At 35.9% G+C, this 17,556-nt stretch overlaps 1 protein-coding gene across 1 annotated transcript; it reads left to right on the top strand.

Moving 5' to 3' along the window:
• Positions 1–1,481: 1,481 nt before the first annotated feature.
• Positions 1,482–6,576, top strand: LOC130625485 (uncharacterized). The gene is made up of 2 exons (XM_057440592.1): positions 1,482–2,153; positions 4,565–6,576. Exon 2 carries the CDS (start codon positions 5,384–5,386, stop codon positions 5,837–5,839), a length of 456 nt encoding a protein of 151 aa, XP_057296575.1. The 5' UTR covers positions 1,482–2,153; positions 4,565–5,383; the 3' UTR covers positions 5,840–6,576.
• Positions 6,577–17,556: the final 10,980 nt, after the last annotated feature.

Below are 17,556 nucleotides of genomic sequence, written 5' to 3'. Positions count from 1 at the left end.
TTTTATTTTCTGCCAAGAAGTATTTCTATCACTGCATGAAAATTGATGTTATCCAACCAGAGAACCAAAAACGTAGCGCCTTCCGACGATCTAGAGCCTTTTAAATTAAATTTTTTTCTGGCCCATTTATTTTTTTTTGAAAACAGGAAATAACCTCAAGTTCTTTTAAGCGTGAAAAGAGACTATGCCGCAGTTGAAAGAGGAGAAAAACAAGGCTTTCTGAAGTCCAAGGTATAGCCGTTTTACGTGTTTTAGGACTCTAAAAATGCGTTGGCTTCCAGCTATTTCGGAAAGTCGCTTCGCTCGTTGATTGAAACCACAATCCAAAAATCCTTCCCCCCATTGGAAATTGTGGCGCCGCCCCTGGTACGACTCTTTGTTTACATTTTCCAGAGTTTTGATTGGCTAATTTCTGGTAAGATTATTCTTATCATCGTACATGAGTAAGGTGTATCTTTTAATGTATGACGGATCAGGGGACCCCTCAATGATCAGGGGTGGGGCTTTTATCGCCCCTCTCTATTTGTTGAACATAAAACATAATGAAATTATCAAAGCTTCAGAAATGTAAATGAAAAAAATTGCGCTAAAGTTGTGATTCGTGAAAGATTTGTATATTTGGATGGAATTTCTTTACACTAATATCCACTTGTTTTGCCGCCTACTTTGTAACTACTTTTAATTTTGTCTACACAATGTCGATTAAAACCAAAGCTGAAATGCCGCCTTTTTCCCGCCAATTTTTTTAAAAAGGATGGGTTCTAAGTCAAGTGTTGTAATCCACTCAACTCAAATATATGGCTGCCATGACTCCTCTTTCTTATACCACGAACAGGGTTAAGAACTAATAGCTATCCAAAGAATAATTTGGTCGAGCGTTCTCTTATGGTTAACCTGCAGATTTACTGGTGTAGATTATAATTAAAATAGCATTATATTTTTGAAGTCTTTAATTTATAAAAAAAAATTATTTATTTGAGGAAACCTTATTTTTTTTGGAAAATTCAGAGACCAGGCATGTTCATTACTTTACTGCTCAAGGGTTTTTTTGGCAGCCAAGTTTTTCCCCAGGTCTTTGCTCACCTTCTGGCAACCTGGGAAAGAAAGAAAACGTCCCATGGATAAAGTTAAGGGATCTCAGCCTTTAAGCATACACGATTTTTTACAAGCAACAACAACGTTTCGTAAGTCTTACAGGCTCAACTATCGCGTACTTGTTTATTGTGAATTTTCTACTAGGCTATGCTAAATTCACGTGTTTGCTCTCTTCCTAGGCTAAAGCGCTAATTGAAATTAAACTTCCGTTTTAGTCACTTTTTACACGAGTTCCGAAAGCACGTTGTTCGTCTTTTTTTTCTTTTATTTACTCACTTTATGAGGATGCTGGGTAAATGACTTTGCTACGACAAGGTAACAACAGGTTGTAGCCTGTTGTTTTTAGTCTTTACACTCGAAATACTGCATCGTTGTAAGCGCCATATCACTCTGCAGAAAACCCTGTGTTTTTACTAAAAACGAAGTTGCAGTTTAATTTTTGAACTTTTACTATAACTTATTCTGCAAACTTGGAAATGTAGTGTGACTGTTATTACTGGGACAGCGTCACAATAACATCAGGGTGGAGCCTTTACCATCGATGTAAAGGATCGTCAGGATACCTCTCCCGTCAAGTCATACTAAAGACTATAATCATGTTAATCTATATATTATAGCGTCTAACATAAAAAAAAATGATTGTGGTTGTCTATTTTGATTGCTTTGCTTACACCGCCTAAAAAACTTAAATGTTGAGTCTCTCTGCAGAACTCTTATCGATGACAGTACTAACAAGAACTGTACTGGCGACAACCTCGTTCCCAGGGCATTTTGCCTTGTTAATGAAGTTTGTAGGGGTTGTTGGCCACCCCATAATAACGGCTTAGGCCAAGACCCTGGGGACGAGGTTGAAGTTTATAACCTGCGCAAATAATCGTAATAAAGTTTAATACAGAGAGAGTACTTAAAAGTGGATCCTTAAGACACCAAATATTTTTTCCAGATTAAAGAAATGTCCGCTTTGGAGAGGATTTGCTTATCTTGGCAAACGGTGTCCGCTGTGGACTGTCAGTTTTTGGGTAGGCTGAGGGATAACATATTTTGTCCGTCTTAAAAAGGTGTTCCATTTTAAGGATGTCCGAGCTTAGCTCGTCAGGCAGTAAAACAAACAATAAAGCACCTCCTTTTTTATATTATTGTGGGGTCCCTTGCACGCTTCTCAATTGACAAACGTGAAAACGGAAAGTGTTTTTTTACCATTTAAATATTTAATAAACATTTCGCATGCCAAGGTGTATTTCGCCTTTAGCTTCTCTCTGTAGAAGGGTGCCTTAAGTACATTTAGCTGGCAAACTCCTCTGTAAGCTTTTAGTAGCCATTTTTAACTATGACGTCAAGACAGTGCACACAAATTTGACGTCAAATTTGTCCGCATTATACTTTGAGCAAACACTCAGTAACGAAAGGAACTCGCTAAAATGGAAAGGCAAAATAGTAACGATATTGTTGGTATGGATTCTGTGAAAAAGGTAAAGCAGTTCAACAAAAGTTATAACTATTTCTGTCACTACGCTTCCTCTGACCTTTTCGTCAGTTCTTGCTATACTTACCATAATATAAACTAATAGAGAGCCCAGAGTTTTTTGTGTCTGGCCACAATCTGTAAAGATATATCCACTCTTATTTTTTCAGGAGATAAAGGAAGCTTACGAAGATAAGTTGACATCCATATCTCAAGCTGTTGCGGATGAAAAGAAACTTCGACAACACAGCGAAGAGATCAGTAAAACGCATCTAACGAAGATAAAACATCTGCAAGAAATCCTTAATGGTAACATAAAGGAATGTGACAAAGAATTGGATCGGTTAAGCGCTAAAGTTAATGCCATACCGGAGATAATTGAAGAAGCAATGAAACCCGTGGTAAAGCTGGCTGCAGAAGCTGCTGAAGGATGCGAAAAAGAAAAGGTAAAGAGAATGGAAGTTGAAAGGGTGTTAGAAAAGGTGGAAGGTGAACGCGATGCTTTGATAAAGAAAAATGATGGCTTGAATCGCTCTGCTTTTAACATGGAATGCAAAATCAAAGAATTAGAAGTAATCAACGCGTATCAACAAGATGCAATTGAAGACCTAAAAAGAAAAGTTGCTGAGATGGATATGAAGAACATCCAATGTACAGAGCAAACAAAAAGCTTCGCCACAATGCTTCGCAACAAGTGTGCTGGAATTACAAATATTTTGCGTAGCAATTTTATTTGCAAAATCTTTCCAAGGAAGGTTTCCAAGAAGAAACTGAAAGTTGTGGCTGCGATTGAGGAAGTTGAAGAGCTACTTCAGTTGCATGCTGCAGAAATGCAAAAATTCTAATTTCCTTACCCCGTCCTACCTTTATCCATTTTTCAGAACTTTTTCTTAATTCTTTCTGGATTTCTTTCTGAATTTTTTTGGAGTTTTTCTTTCTGGATTTCTTTCTGAATTTTTTCTGATTTTTTTTTGAATCTCTACTGATTCTTTTTTTAGCCAATCACTTTCACAAAAGTGATTGACTACGCTATGTTCAGGCACAAATGACCAGGGCAATAAATACTTTTAACAAGTATTTTAGATAGACACCCTTTATTTCCTAGTGTGATAACTTTAGGTTATCTGTGAATTGGCGGCCACAGAAGTTTGAGTTATCATGCTAAGCTAAAGTTAAGTCCTGAGAGAATACTTGTCCTAAAAATGCAGCCCTTCTATTTATTCTTTGTTTTTAAATCTTCTTTTGTTTTTTGTGAGGTTTTACCGGCCATTTTTTTCTTAAAAGAACTTGAATTTATATGTAGACAGCCATAAGATGTCGTCGTGGAAAGGCGGCAAATACCCGGTGACGTCTTATGTTGTTTTCAATAATTCTAGTCTTTAATTCTCATTTTATCAATTGGGTTTTTGTGAAGTCTTTTCGTGATAAAGGTAGGGTGGGGTACACGTCTACTATTTTTTGTAATTTATGTTTTGTAAATATATTCTAATAATACATTTATCACGTCGTTTTAATGACTTTCCTGATAATCTAAGAATTATTTTGATATGCTGATGATATGCATATCACAACATATGTAATATATTTGATATGCTAGATTTAGTTCTCCAACCTCGTTCCCAAGCCTTCTCATTTGTATTGTGACAGATGCAAAACAAAGGCAACCTCGTCCTAGTACTTGTTGGATTTTATATTTTTAGGCCGTCCAAATATAACAAGCTTAACAAGTTCTTTAGCGAGATTGTAAACAAAGCTCTCTTCCTGATGAGTTCCGGTAATCTACAAAATCAATAAAATAACTTTCTGGTAATCTGCTATTTTGCGGAATATTCGTAATGAAATATAATACGGAGAGAATTCGTTAAAGCAAACACTTACAGGAACAGAGATTTTGTCCGCTTTAGAGAAGTGTCCGACTTAAAGAGGATTTACTTATTGTAAGTGTCCGCTTTTAAATGTCAGTTTTAGATAGGTTAAGGGATAGCCTTTTTTGTCCGTCCTAAAAAGGTGTACCATGTCAAGGATGTCCGAGAAGGTTCCTACAATGCATTGTTCTGCGTTAGCTCGTCAGGCAGTAAAACAAACAATAAAGCACCTCCTTTTTTATATTATTGTGGGGTCCCTTGCACGCTTCTCAATTGACAAACGTGAAAACGGAAAGTGTTTTTTTACCATTTAAATATTTAATAAACATTTCGCATGCCAAGGTGTATTTCGCCTTTAGCTTCTCTCTGTAGAAGGGTGCCTTAAGTACATTTAGCTGGCAAACTCCTCTGTAAGCTTTTAGTAGCCATTTTTAACTATGACGTCAAGACAGTGCACACAAATTTGACGTCAAATTTGTCCGTATTATACTTTGAGCAAACACTCAGTAACGAAAGGAACTCGCTAAAATGGAAAGGCAAAATAGTAACGATATTGTTGGTATGGATTCTGTGAAAAAGGTAAAGCAGTTCAACAAAAGTTATAACTATTTCTGTCACTACGCTTCCTCTGACCTTTTCGTCAGTTCTTGCTATACTTACCATAATATAAACTAATAGAGAGCCCAGAGTTTTTTGTGTCTGGCCACAATCTGTAAAGATATATCCACTCTTATTTTTTCAGGAGATAAAGGAAGCTTACGAAGATAAGTTGACATCCATATCTCAAGCTGTTGCGGATGAAAAGAAACTTCGACAACACAGCGAAGAGATCAGTAAAACGCATCTAACGAAGATAAAACATCTGCAAGAAATCCTTAATGGTAACATAAAGGAATGTGACAAAGAATTGGATCGGTTAAGCGCTAAAGTTAATGCCATACCGGAGATAATTGAAGAAGCAATGAAACCCGTGGTAAAGCTGGCTGCAGAAGCTGCTGAAGGATGCGAAAAAGAAAAGGTAAAGAGAATGGAAGTTGAAAGGGTGTTAGAAAAGGTGGAAGGTGAACGCGATGCTTTGATAAAGAAAAATGATGGCTTGAATCGCTCTGCTTTTAACATGGAATGCAAAATCAAAGAATTAGAAGTAATCAACGCGTATCAACAAGATGCAATTGAAGACCTAAAAAGAAAAGTTGCTGAGATGGATATGAAGAACATCCAATGTACAGAGCAAACAAAAAGCTTCGCCACAATGCTTCGCAACAAGTGTGCTGGAATTACAAATATTTTGCGTAGCAATTTTATTTGCAAAATCTTTCCAAGGAAGGTTTCCAAGAAGAAACTGAAAGTTGTGGCTGCGATTGAGGAAGTTGAAGAGCTACTTCAGTTGCATGCTGCAGAAATGCAAAAATTCTAATTTCCTTACCCCGTCCTACCTTTATCCATTTTTCAGAACTTTTTCTTAATTCTTTCTGGATTTCTTTCTGAATTTTTTTGGAGTTTTTCTTTCTGGATTTCTTTCTGAATTTTTTCTGATTTTTTTTTGAATCTCTACTGATTCTTTTTTTAGCCAATCACTTTCACAAAAGTGATTGACTACGCTATGTTCAGGCACAAATGACCAGGGCAATAAATACTTTTAACAAGTATTTTAGATAGACACCCTTTATTTCCTAGTGTGATAACTTTAGGTTATCTGTGAATTGGCGGCCACAGAAGTTTGAGTTATCATGCTAAGCTAAAGTTAAGTCCTGAGAGAATACTTGTCCTAAAAATGCAGCCCTTCTATTTATTCTTTGTTTTTAAATCTTCTTTTGTTTTTTGTGAGGTTTTACTGGCCATTTTTTTCTGAAAAGAACTTGAATTTATATGTAGACAGCCATAAGATGTCGTCGTGGAAAGGCGGCAAATACCCGGTGACGTCTTATGTTGTTTTCAATAATTCTAGTCTTTAATTCTCATTTTATCAATTGGGTTTTTGTGAAGTCTTTTCGTGATAAAGGTAGGGTGGGGTACACGTCTACTATTTTTTGTAATTTATGTTTTGTAAATATATTCTAATAATACATTTATCACGTCGTTTTAATGACTTTCCTGATAATCTAAGAATTATTTTGATATGCTGATGATATGCATATCACAACATATGTAATATATTTGATATGCTAGATTTAGTTCTCCAACCTCGTTCCCAAGCCTTCTCATTTGTATTGTGACAGATGCAAAACAAAGGCAACCTCGTCCTAGTACTTGTTGGATTTTATATTTTTAGGCCGTCCAAATATAACAAGCTTAACAAGTTCTTTAGCGAGATTGTAAACAAAGCTCTCTTCCTGATGAGTTCCGGTAATCTACAAAATCAATAAAATAACTTTCTGGTAATCTGCTATTTTGCGGAATATTCGTAATGAAATATAATACGGAGAGAATTCGTTAAAGCAAACACTTACAGGAACAGAGATTTTGTCCGCTTTAGAGAAGTGTCCGACTTAAAGAGGATTTACTTATTGTAAGTGTCCGCTTTTAAATGTCAGTTTTAGATAGGTTAAGGGATAGCCTTTTTTGTCCGTCCTAAAAAGGTGTACCATGTCAAGGATGTCCGAGAAGGTTCCTACAATGCATTGTTCTGCGTTAGCTCGTCAGGCAGTAAAACAAACAATAAAGCACCTCCTTTTTTATATTATTGTGGGGTCCCTTGCACGCTTCTCAATTGACAAACGTGAAAACGGAAAGTGTTTTTTTACCATTTAAATATTTAATAAACATTTCGCATGCCAAGGTGTATTTCGCCTTTAGCTTCTCTCTGTAGAAGGGTGCCTTAAGTACATTTAGCTGGCAAACTCCTCTGTAAGCTTTTAGTAGCCATTTTTAACTATGACGTCAAGACAGTGCACACAAATTTGACGTCAAATTTGTCCGTATTATACTTTGAGCAAACACTCAGTAACGAAAGGAACTCGCTAAAATGGAAAGGCAAAATAGTAACGATATTGTTGGTATGGATTCTGTGAAAAAGGTAAAGCAGTTCAACAAAAGTTATAACTATTTCTGTCACTACGCTTCCTCTGACCTTTTCGTCAGTTCTTGCTATACTTACCATAATATAAACTAATAGAGAGCCCAGAGTTTTTTGTGTCTGGCCACAATCTGTAAAGATATATCCACTCTTATTTTTTCAGGAGATAAAGGAAGCTTACGAAGATAAGTTGACATCCATATCTCAAGCTGTTGCGGATGAAAAGAAACTTCGACAACACAGCGAAGAGATCAGTAAAACGCATCTAACGAAGATAAAACATCTGCAAGAAATCCTTAATGGTAACATAAAGGAATGTGACAAAGAATTGGATCGGTTAAGCGCTAAAGTTAATGCCATACCGGAGATAATTGAAGAAGCAATGAAACCCGTGGTAAAGCTGGCTGCAGAAGCTGCTGAAGGATGCGAAAAAGAAAAGGTAAAGAGAATGGAAGTTGAAAGGGTGTTAGAAAAGGTGGAAGGTGAACGCGATGCTTTGATAAAGAAAAATGATGGCTTGAATCGCTCTGCTTTTAACATGGAATGCAAAATCAAAGAATTAGAAGTAATCAACGCGTATCAACAAGATGCAATTGAAGACCTAAAAAGAAAAGTTGCTGAGATGGATATGAAGAACATCCAATGTACAGAGCAAACAAAAAGCTTCGCCACAATGCTTCGCAACAAGTGTGCTGGAATTACAAATATTTTGCGTAGCAATTTTATTTGCAAAATCTTTCCAAGGAAGGTTTCCAAGAAGAAACTGAAAGTTGTGGCTGCGATTGAGGAAGTTGAAGAGCTACTTCAGTTGCATGCTGCAGAAATGCAAAAATTCTAATTTCCTTACCCCGTCCTACCTTTATCCATTTTTCAGAACTTTTTCTTAATTCTTTCTGGATTTCTTTCTGAATTTTTTTGGAGTTTTTCTTTCTGGATTTCTTTCTGAATTTTTTCTGATTTTTTTTTGAATCTCTACTGATTCTTTTTTTAGCCAATCACTTTCACAAAAGTGATTGACTACGCTATGTTCAGGCACAAATGACCAGGGCAATAAATACTTTTAACAAGTATTTTAGATAGACACCCTTTATTTCCTAGTGTGATAACTTTAGGTTATCTGTGAATTGGCGGCCACAGAAGTTTGAGTTATCATGCTAAGCTAAAGTTAAGTCCTGAGAGAATACTTGTCCTAAAAATGCAGCCCTTCTATTTATTCTTTGTTTTTAAATCTTCTTTTGTTTTTTGTGAGGTTTTACCGGCCATTTTTTTCTGAAAAGAACTTGAATTTATATGTAGACAGCCATAAGATGTCGTCGTGGAAAGGCGGCAAATACCCGGTGACGTCTTATGTTGTTTTCAATAATTCTAGTCTTTAATTCTCATTTTATCAATTGGGTTTTTGTGAAGTCTTTTCGTGATAAAGGTAGGGTGGGGTACACGTCTACTATTTTTTGTAATTTATGTTTTGTAAATATATTCTAATAATACATTTATCACGTCGTTTTAATGACTTTCCTGATAATCTAAGAATTATTTTGATATGCTGATGATATGCATATCACAACATATGTAATATATTTGATATGCTAGATTTAGTTCTCCAACCTCGTTCCCAAGCCTTCTCATTTGTATTGTGACAGATGCAAAACAAAGGCAACCTCGTCCTAGTACTTGTTGGATTTTATATTTTTAGGCCGTCCAAATATAACAAGCTTAACAAGTTCTTTAGCGAGATTGTAAACAAAGCTCTCTTCCTGATGAGTTCCGGTAATCTACAAAATCAATAAAATAACTTTCTGGTAATCTGCTATTTTGCGGAATATTCGTAATGAAATATAATACGGAGAGAATTCGTTAAAGCAAACACTTACAGGACCAGAGATTTTGTCCGCTTTAGAGAAGTGTCCGACTTAAAGAGGATTTACTTATTGTAAGTGTCCGCTTTTAAATGTCAGTTTTAGATAGGTTAAGGGATAGCCTTTTTTGTCCGTCCTAAAAAGGTGTACCATGTCAAGGATGTCCGAGAAGGTTCCTACAATGCATTGTTCTGCGTTAGCTGGCAAGGCAGTAAAACAAACAATAAAGAACCTCCTTTTTTATATTATTGTGGGGTCCCTTGCACGCTTCTCAATTGACAAACGTGAAAACGGAAAGTGTTTTTTTACCATTTAAATATTTAATAAACATTTCGCATGCCAAGGTGTATTTCGCCTTTAGCTTCTCTCTGTAGAAGGGTGCCTTAAGTACATTTAGCTGGCAAACTCCTCTGTAAGCTTTTAGTAGCCATTTTTAACTATGACGTCAAGACAGTGCACACAAATTTGACGTCAAATTTGTCCGTATTATACTTTGAGCAAACACTCAGTAACGAAAGGAACTCGCTAAAATGGAAAGGCAAAATAGTAACGATATTGTTGGTATGGATTCTGTGAAAAAGGTAAAGCAGTTCAACAAAAGTTATAACTATTTCTGTCACTACGCTTCCTCTGACCTTTTCGTCAGTTCTTGCTATACTTACCATAATATAAACTAATAGAGAGCCCAGAGTTTTTTGTGTCTGGCCACAATCTGTAAAGATATATCCACTCTTATTTTTTCAGGAGATAAAGGAAGCTTACGAAGATAAGTTGACATCCATATCTCAAGCTGTTGCGGATGAAAAGAAACTTCGACAACACAGCGAAGAGATCAGTAAAACGCATCTAACGAAGATAAAACATCTGCAAGAAATCCTTAATGGTAACATAAAGGAATGTGACAAAGAATTGGATCGGTTAAGCGCTAAAGTTAATGCCATACCGGAGATAATTGAAGAAGCAATGAAACCCGTGGTAAAGCTGGCTGCAGAAGCTGCTGAAGGATGCGAAAAAGAAAAGGTAAAGAGAATGGAAGTTGAAAGGGTGTTAGAAAAGGTGGAAGGTGAACGCGATGCTTTGATAAAGAAAAATGATGGCTTGAATCGCTCTGCTTTTAACATGGAATGCAAAATCAAAGAATTAGAAGTAATCAACGCGTATCAACAAGATGCAATTGAAGACCTAAAAAGAAAAGTTGCTGAGATGGATATGCAGAACATCCAATGTACAGAGCAAACAAAAAGCTTCGCCACAATGCTTCGCAACAAGTGTGCTGGAATTACAAATATTTTGCGTAGCAATTTTATTTGCAAAATCTTTCCAAGGAAGGTTTCCAAGAAGAAACTGAAAGTTGTGGCTGCGATTGAGGAAGTTGAAGAGCTACTTCAGTTGCATGCTGCAGAAATGCAAAAATTCTAATTTCCTTACCCCGTCCTACCTTTATCCATTTTTCAGAACTTTTTCTTAATTCTTTCTGGATTTCTTTCTGAATTTTTTTGGAGTTTTTCTTTCTGGATTTCTTTCTGAATTTTTTCTGATTTTTTTTTGAATCTCTACTGATTCTTTTTTTAGCCAATCACTTTCACAAAAGTGATTGACTACGCTATGTTCAGGCACAAATGACCAGGGCAATAAATACTTTTAACAAGTATTTTAGATAGACACCCTTTATTTCCTAGTGTGATAACTTTAGGTTATCTGTGAATTGGCGGCCACAGAAGTTTGAGTTATCATGCTAAGCTAAAGTTAAGTCCTGAGAGAATACTTGTCCTAAAAATGCAGCCCTTCTATTTATTCTTTGTTTTTAAATCTTCTTTTGTTTTTTGTGAGGTTTTACCGGCCATTTTTTTCTTAAAAGAACTTGAATTTATATGTAGACAGCCATAAGATGTCGTCGTGGAAAGGCGGCAAATACCCGGTGACGTCTTATGTTGTTTTCAATAATTCTAGTCTTTAATTCTCATTTTATCAATTGGGTTTTTGTGAAGTCTTTTCGTGATAAAGGTAGGGTGGGGTACACGTCTACTATTTTTTGTAATTTATGTTTTGTAAATATATTCTAATAATACATTTATCACGTCGTTTTAATGACTTTCCTGATAATCTAAGAATTATTTTGATATGCTGATGATATGCATATCACAACATATGTAATATATTTGATATGCTAGATTTAGTTCTCCAACCTCGTTCCCAAGCCTTCTCATTTGTATTGTGACAGATGCAAAACAAAGGCAACCTCGTCCTAGTACTTGTTGGATTTTATATTTTTAGGCCGTCCAAATATAACAAGCTTAACAAGTTCTTTAGCGAGATTGTAAACAAAGCTCTCTTCCTGATGAGTTCCGGTAATCTACAAAATCAATAAAATAACTTTCTGGTAATCTGCTATTTTGCGGAATATTCGTAATGAAATATAATACGGAGAGAATTCGTTAAAGCAAACACTTACAGGAACAGAGATTTTGTCCGCTTTAGAGAAGTGTCCGACTTAAAGAGGATTTACTTATTGTAAGTGTCCGCTTTTAAATGTCAGTTTTAGATAGGTTAAGGGATAGCCTTTTTTGTCCGTCCTAAAAAGGTGTACCATGTCAAGGATGTCCGAGAAGGTTCCTACAATGCATTGTTCTGCGTTAGCTCGTCAGGCAGTAAAACAAACAATAAAGCACCTCCTTTTTTATATTATTGTGGGGTCCCTTGCACGCTTCTCAATTGACAAACGTGAAAACGGAAAGTGTTTTTTTACCATTTAAATATTTAATAAACATTTCGCATGCCAAGGTGTATTTCGCCTTTAGCTTCTCTCTGTAGAAGGGTGCCTTAAGTACATTTAGCTGGCAAACTCCTCTGTAAGCTTTTAGTAGCCATTTTTAACTATGACGTCAAGACAGTGCACACAAATTTGACGTCAAATTTGTCCGTATTATACTTTGAGCAAACACTCAGTAACGAAAGGAACTCGCTAAAATGGAAAGGCAAAATAGTAACGATATTGTTGGTATGGATTCTGTGAAAAAGGTAAAGCAGTTCAACAAAAGTTATAACTATTTCTGTCACTACGCTTCCTCTGACCTTTTCGTCAGTTCTTGCTATACTTACCATAATATAAACTAATAGAGAGCCCAGAGTTTTTTGTGTCTGGCCACAATCTGTAAAGATATATCCACTCTTATTTTTTCAGGAGATAAAGGAAGCTTACGAAGATAAGTTGACATCCATATCTCAAGCTGTTGCGGATGAAAAGAAACTTCGACAACACAGCGAAGAGATCAGTAAAACGCATCTAACGAAGATAAAACATCTGCAAGAAATCCTTAATGGTAACATAAAGGAATGTGACAAAGAATTGGATCGGTTAAGCGCTAAAGTTAATGCCATACCGGAGATAATTGAAGAAGCAATGAAACCCGTGGTAAAGCTGGCTGCAGAAGCTGCTGAAGGATGCGAAAAAGAAAAGGTAAAGAGAATGGAAGTTGAAAGGGTGTTAGAAAAGGTGGAAGGTGAACGCGATGCTTTGATAAAGAAAAATGATGGCTTGAATCGCTCTGCTTTTAACATGGAATGCAAAATCAAAGAATTAGAAGTAATCAACGCGTATCAACAAGATGCAATTGAAGACCTAAAAAGAAAAGTTGCTGAGATGGATATGAAGAACATCCAATGTACAGAGCAAACAAAAAGCTTCGCCACAATGCTTCGCAACAAGTGTGCTGGAATTACAAATATTTTGCGTAGCAATTTTATTTGCAAAATCTTTCCAAGGAAGGTTTCCAAGAAGAAACTGAAAGTTGTGGCTGCGATTGAGGAAGTTGAAGAGCTACTTCAGTTGCATGCTGCAGAAATGCAAAAATTCTAATTTCCTTACCCCGTCCTACCTTTATCCATTTTTCAGAACTTTTTCTTAATTCTTATGTTGTTTTCAATAATTCTAGTCTTTAATTCTCATTTTATCAATTGGGTTTTTGTGAAGTCTTTTCGTGATAAAGGTAGGGTGGGGTACACGTCTACTATTTTTTGTAATTTATGTTTTGTAAATATATTCTAATAATACATTTATCACGTCGTTTTAATGACTTTCCTGATAATCTAAGAATTATTTTGATATGCTGATGATATGCATATCACAACATATGTAATATATTTGATATGCTAGATTTAGTTCTCCAACCTCGTTCCCAAGCCTTCTCATTTGTATTGTGACAGATGCAAAACAAAGGCAACCTCGTCCTAGTACTTGTTGGATTTTATATTTTTAGGCCGTCCAAATATAACAAGCTTAACAAGTTCTTTAGCGAGATTGTAAACAAAGCTCTCTTCCTGATGAGTTCCGGTAATCTACAAAATCAATAAAATAACTTTCTGGTAATCTGCTATTTTGCGGAATATTCGTAATGAAATATAATACGGAGAGAATTCGTTAAAGCAAACACTTACAGGAACAGAGATTTTGTCCGCTTTAGAGAAGTGTCCGACTTAAAGAGGATTTACTTATTGTAAGTGTCCGCTTTTAAATGTCAGTTTTAGATAGGTTAAGGGATAGCCTTTTTTGTCCGTCCTAAAAAGGTGTACCATGTCAAGGATGTCCGAGAAGGTTCCTACAATGCATTGTTCTGCGTTAGCTGGCAAGGCAGTAAAGCAAACAATAAAGAACCTCCTTTTTTATATTATTGTGGGGTCCCTTGCACGCTTCTCAATTGACAAACGTGAAAACGGAAAGTGTTTTTTTACCATTTAAATATTTAATAAACATTTCGCATGCCAAGGTGTATTTCGCCTTTAGCTTCTCTCTGTAGAAGGGTGCCTTAAGTACATTTAGCTGGCAAACTCCTCTGTAAGCTTTTAGTAGCCATTTTTAACTATGACGTCAAGAAAGTGCACACAAATTTGACGTCAAATTTGTCCGTATTATACTTTGAGCAAACACTCAGTAACGAAAGGAACTCGCTAAAATGGAAAGGCAAAATAGTAACGATATTGTTGGTATGGATTCTGTGAAAAAGGTAAAGCAGTTCAACAAAAGTTATAACTATTTCTGTCACTACGCTTCCTCTGACCTTTTCGTCAGTTCTTGCTATACTTACCATAATATAAACTAATAGAGAGCCCAGAGTTTTTTGTGTCTGGCCACAATCTGTAAAGATATATCCACTCTTATTTTTTCAGGAGATAAAGGAAGCTTACGAAGATAAGTTGACATCCATATCTCAAGCTGTTGCGGATGAAAAGAAACTTCGACAACACAGCGAAGAGATCAGTAAAACGCATCTAACGAAGATAAAACATCTGCAAGAAATCCTTAATGGTAACATAAAGGAATGTGACAAAGAATTGGATCGGTTAAGCGCTAAAGTTAATGCCATACCGGAGATAATTGAAGAAGCAATGAAACCCGTGGTAAAGCTGGCTGCAGAAGCTGCTGAAGGATGCGAAAAAGAAAAGGTAAAGAGAATGGAAGTTGAAAGGGTGTTAGAAAAGGTGGAAGGTGAACGCGATGCTTTGATAAAGAAAAATGATGGCTTGAATCGCTCTGCTTTTAACATGGAATGCAAAATCAAAGAATTAAAAGTAATCAACGCGTATCAACAAGATGCAATTGAAGACCTAAAAAGAAAAGTTGCTGAGATGGATATGAAGAACATCCAATGTACAGAGCAAACAAAAAGCTTCGCCACAATGCTTCGCAACAAGTGTGCTGGAATTACAAATATTTTGCGTAGCAATTTTATTTGCAAAATCTTTCCAAGGAAGGTTTCCAAGAAGAAACTGAAAGTTGTGACTGCGATTGAGGAAGTTGAAGAGCTACTTCAGTTGCATGCTGCAGAAATGCAAAAATTCTAATTTCCTTACCCCGTCCTACCTTTATTCATTTTTTCTGAACTTTTTTTAACTTTTTTAAATTTTTTTTCCTATTTTTTTTTTCTGATTTTCTTTGGAGTTCTTCTTTCTGGATTTCTTTCTGAATTTTTTTTGGAGTTTTTCTTTCTGGATTTGTTTCTGAATTTTTTCTGATTTTTTTTCTGAATCTCTACTAATTCTTATTTTAGCCAATCACTTTCACAAAAGTGATTGACTACGCTATGGTCAGGCACAAATGACCAGGGCAATAAATACTTTTAACAAGTATTTTAGATAGACACCCTTTATTTCCTAGTGTGATAACTTTAGGTTATCTGTGAATTGGCGGCCACAGAAGTTTGAGTTATCATGCTAAGCTAAAGTTAAGTCCTGAGAGAATACTTGTCCTAAAAATGCAGCCCTTCTATTTATTCTTTGTTTTTAAATCTTCTTTTGTTTTTTGTGAGGTTTTACCGGCCATTTTTTTCTTAAAAGAACTTGAATTTATATGTAGACAGCCATAAGATGTCGTCGTGGAAAGGCGGCAAATACCCGGTGACGTCTTATGTTGTTTTCAATAATTCTAGTCTTTAATTCTCATTTTATCAATTGGGTTTTTGTAAAGTCTTTTCGTGATAAAGGTAGGGTGGGGTACACGTCTACTATTTTTTGTAATTTATGTTTTGTAAATATATTCTAATAATACATTTATCACGTCGTTTTAATGACTTTCCTGATAATCTAAGAATTATTTTGATATGCTGATGATATGCATATCACAACATATGTAATATATTTGATATGCTAGATTTAGTTCTCCAACCTCGTTCCCAAGCCTTCTCATTTGTATTGTGACAGATGCAAAACAAAGGCAACCTCGTCCTAGTACTTGTTGGATTTTATATTTTTAGGCCGTCCAAATATAACAAGCTTAACAAGTTCTTTAGCGAGATTGTAAACAAAGCTCTCTTCCTGATGAGTTCCGGTAATCTACTAAATCAATAAAATAACTTTCTGGTAATCTGCTATTTTGCGGAATATTCGTAATGAAATATAATACGGAGAGAATTCGTTAAAGCAAACACTTACAGGACCAGAGATTTTGTCCGCTTTAGAGAAGTGTCCGACTTAAAGAGGATTTACTTATTGTAAGTGTCCGCTTTTAAATGTCAGTTTTAGATAGGTTAAGGGATAGCCTTTTTTGTCCGTCCTAAAAAGGTGTACCATGTCAAGGATGTCCGAGAAGGTTCCTACAATGCATTGTTCTGCGTTAGCTGGCAAGGCAGTAAAACAAACAATAAAGAACCTCCTTTTTTATATTATTGTGGGGTCCCTTGCACGCTTCTCAATTGACAAACGTGAAAACGGAAAGTGTTTTTTTACCATTTAAATATTTAATAAACATTTCGCATGCCAAGGTGTATTTCGCCTTTAGCTTCTCTCTGTAGAAGGGTGCCTTAAGTACATTTAGCTGGCAAACTCCTCTGTAAGCTTTTAGTAGCCATTTTTAACTATGACGTCAAGACAGTGCACACAAATTTGACGTCAAATTTGTCCGTATTATACTTTGAGCAAACACTCAGTAACGAAAGGAACTCGCTAAAATGGAAAGGCAAAATAGTAACGATATTGTTGGTATGGATTCTGTGAAAAAGGTAAAGCAGTTCAACAAAAGTTATAACTATTTCTGTCACTACGCTTCCTCTGACCTTTTCGTCAGTTCTTGCTATACTTACCATAATATAAACTAATAGAGAGCCCAGAGTTTTTTGTGTTTGGCCACAATCTGTAAAGATATATCCACTCTTATTTTTTCAGGAGATAAAGGAAGCTTACGAAGATAAGTTGACATCCATATCTCAAGCTGTTGCGGATGAAAAGAAACTTCGACAACACAGCGAAGAGATCAGTAAAACGCATCTAACGAAGATAAAACATCTGCAAGAAATCCTTAATGGTAACATAAAGGAATGTGACAAAGAATTGGATCGGTTAAGCGCTAAAGTTAATGCCATACCGGAGATAATTGAAGAAGCAATGAAACCCGTGGTAAAGCTGGCTGCAGAAGCTGCTGAAGGATGCGAAAAAGAAAAGGTAAAGAGAATGGAAGTTGAAAGGGTGTTAGAAAAGGTGGAAGGTGAACGCGATGCTTTGATAAAGAAAAATGATGGCTTGAATCGCTCTGCTTTTAACATGGAATGCAAAATCAAAGAATTAGAAGTAATCAACGCGTATCAACAAGATGCAATTGAAGACCTAAAAAGAAAAGTTGCTGAGATGGATATGAAGAACATCCAATGTACAGAGCAAACAAAAAGCTTCGCCACAATGCTTCGCAACAAGTGTGCTGGAATTACAAATATTTTGCGTAGCAATTTTATTTGCAAAATCTTTCCAAGGAAGGTTTCCAAGAAGAAACTGAAAGTT

The sequence above is a fragment of the Hydractinia symbiolongicarpus genome, chromosome 14 (genome assembly GCF_029227915.1).
Source record: "Hydractinia symbiolongicarpus strain clone_291-10 chromosome 14, HSymV2.1, whole genome shotgun sequence".
NCBI lineage: Eukaryota > Metazoa > Cnidaria > Hydrozoa > Anthoathecata > Hydractiniidae > Hydractinia > Hydractinia symbiolongicarpus.
This window is presented reverse-complemented; position numbering and strand designations above follow the sequence as displayed.

Coding starts and splice junctions, on each gene's coding strand:
- LOC130625485 (XM_057440592.1), top strand. CDS start 5,384: ATGAAACCCGTGGTAAAGCTGGCTGCAGAAGCTGCTGAAGGATGCGAA.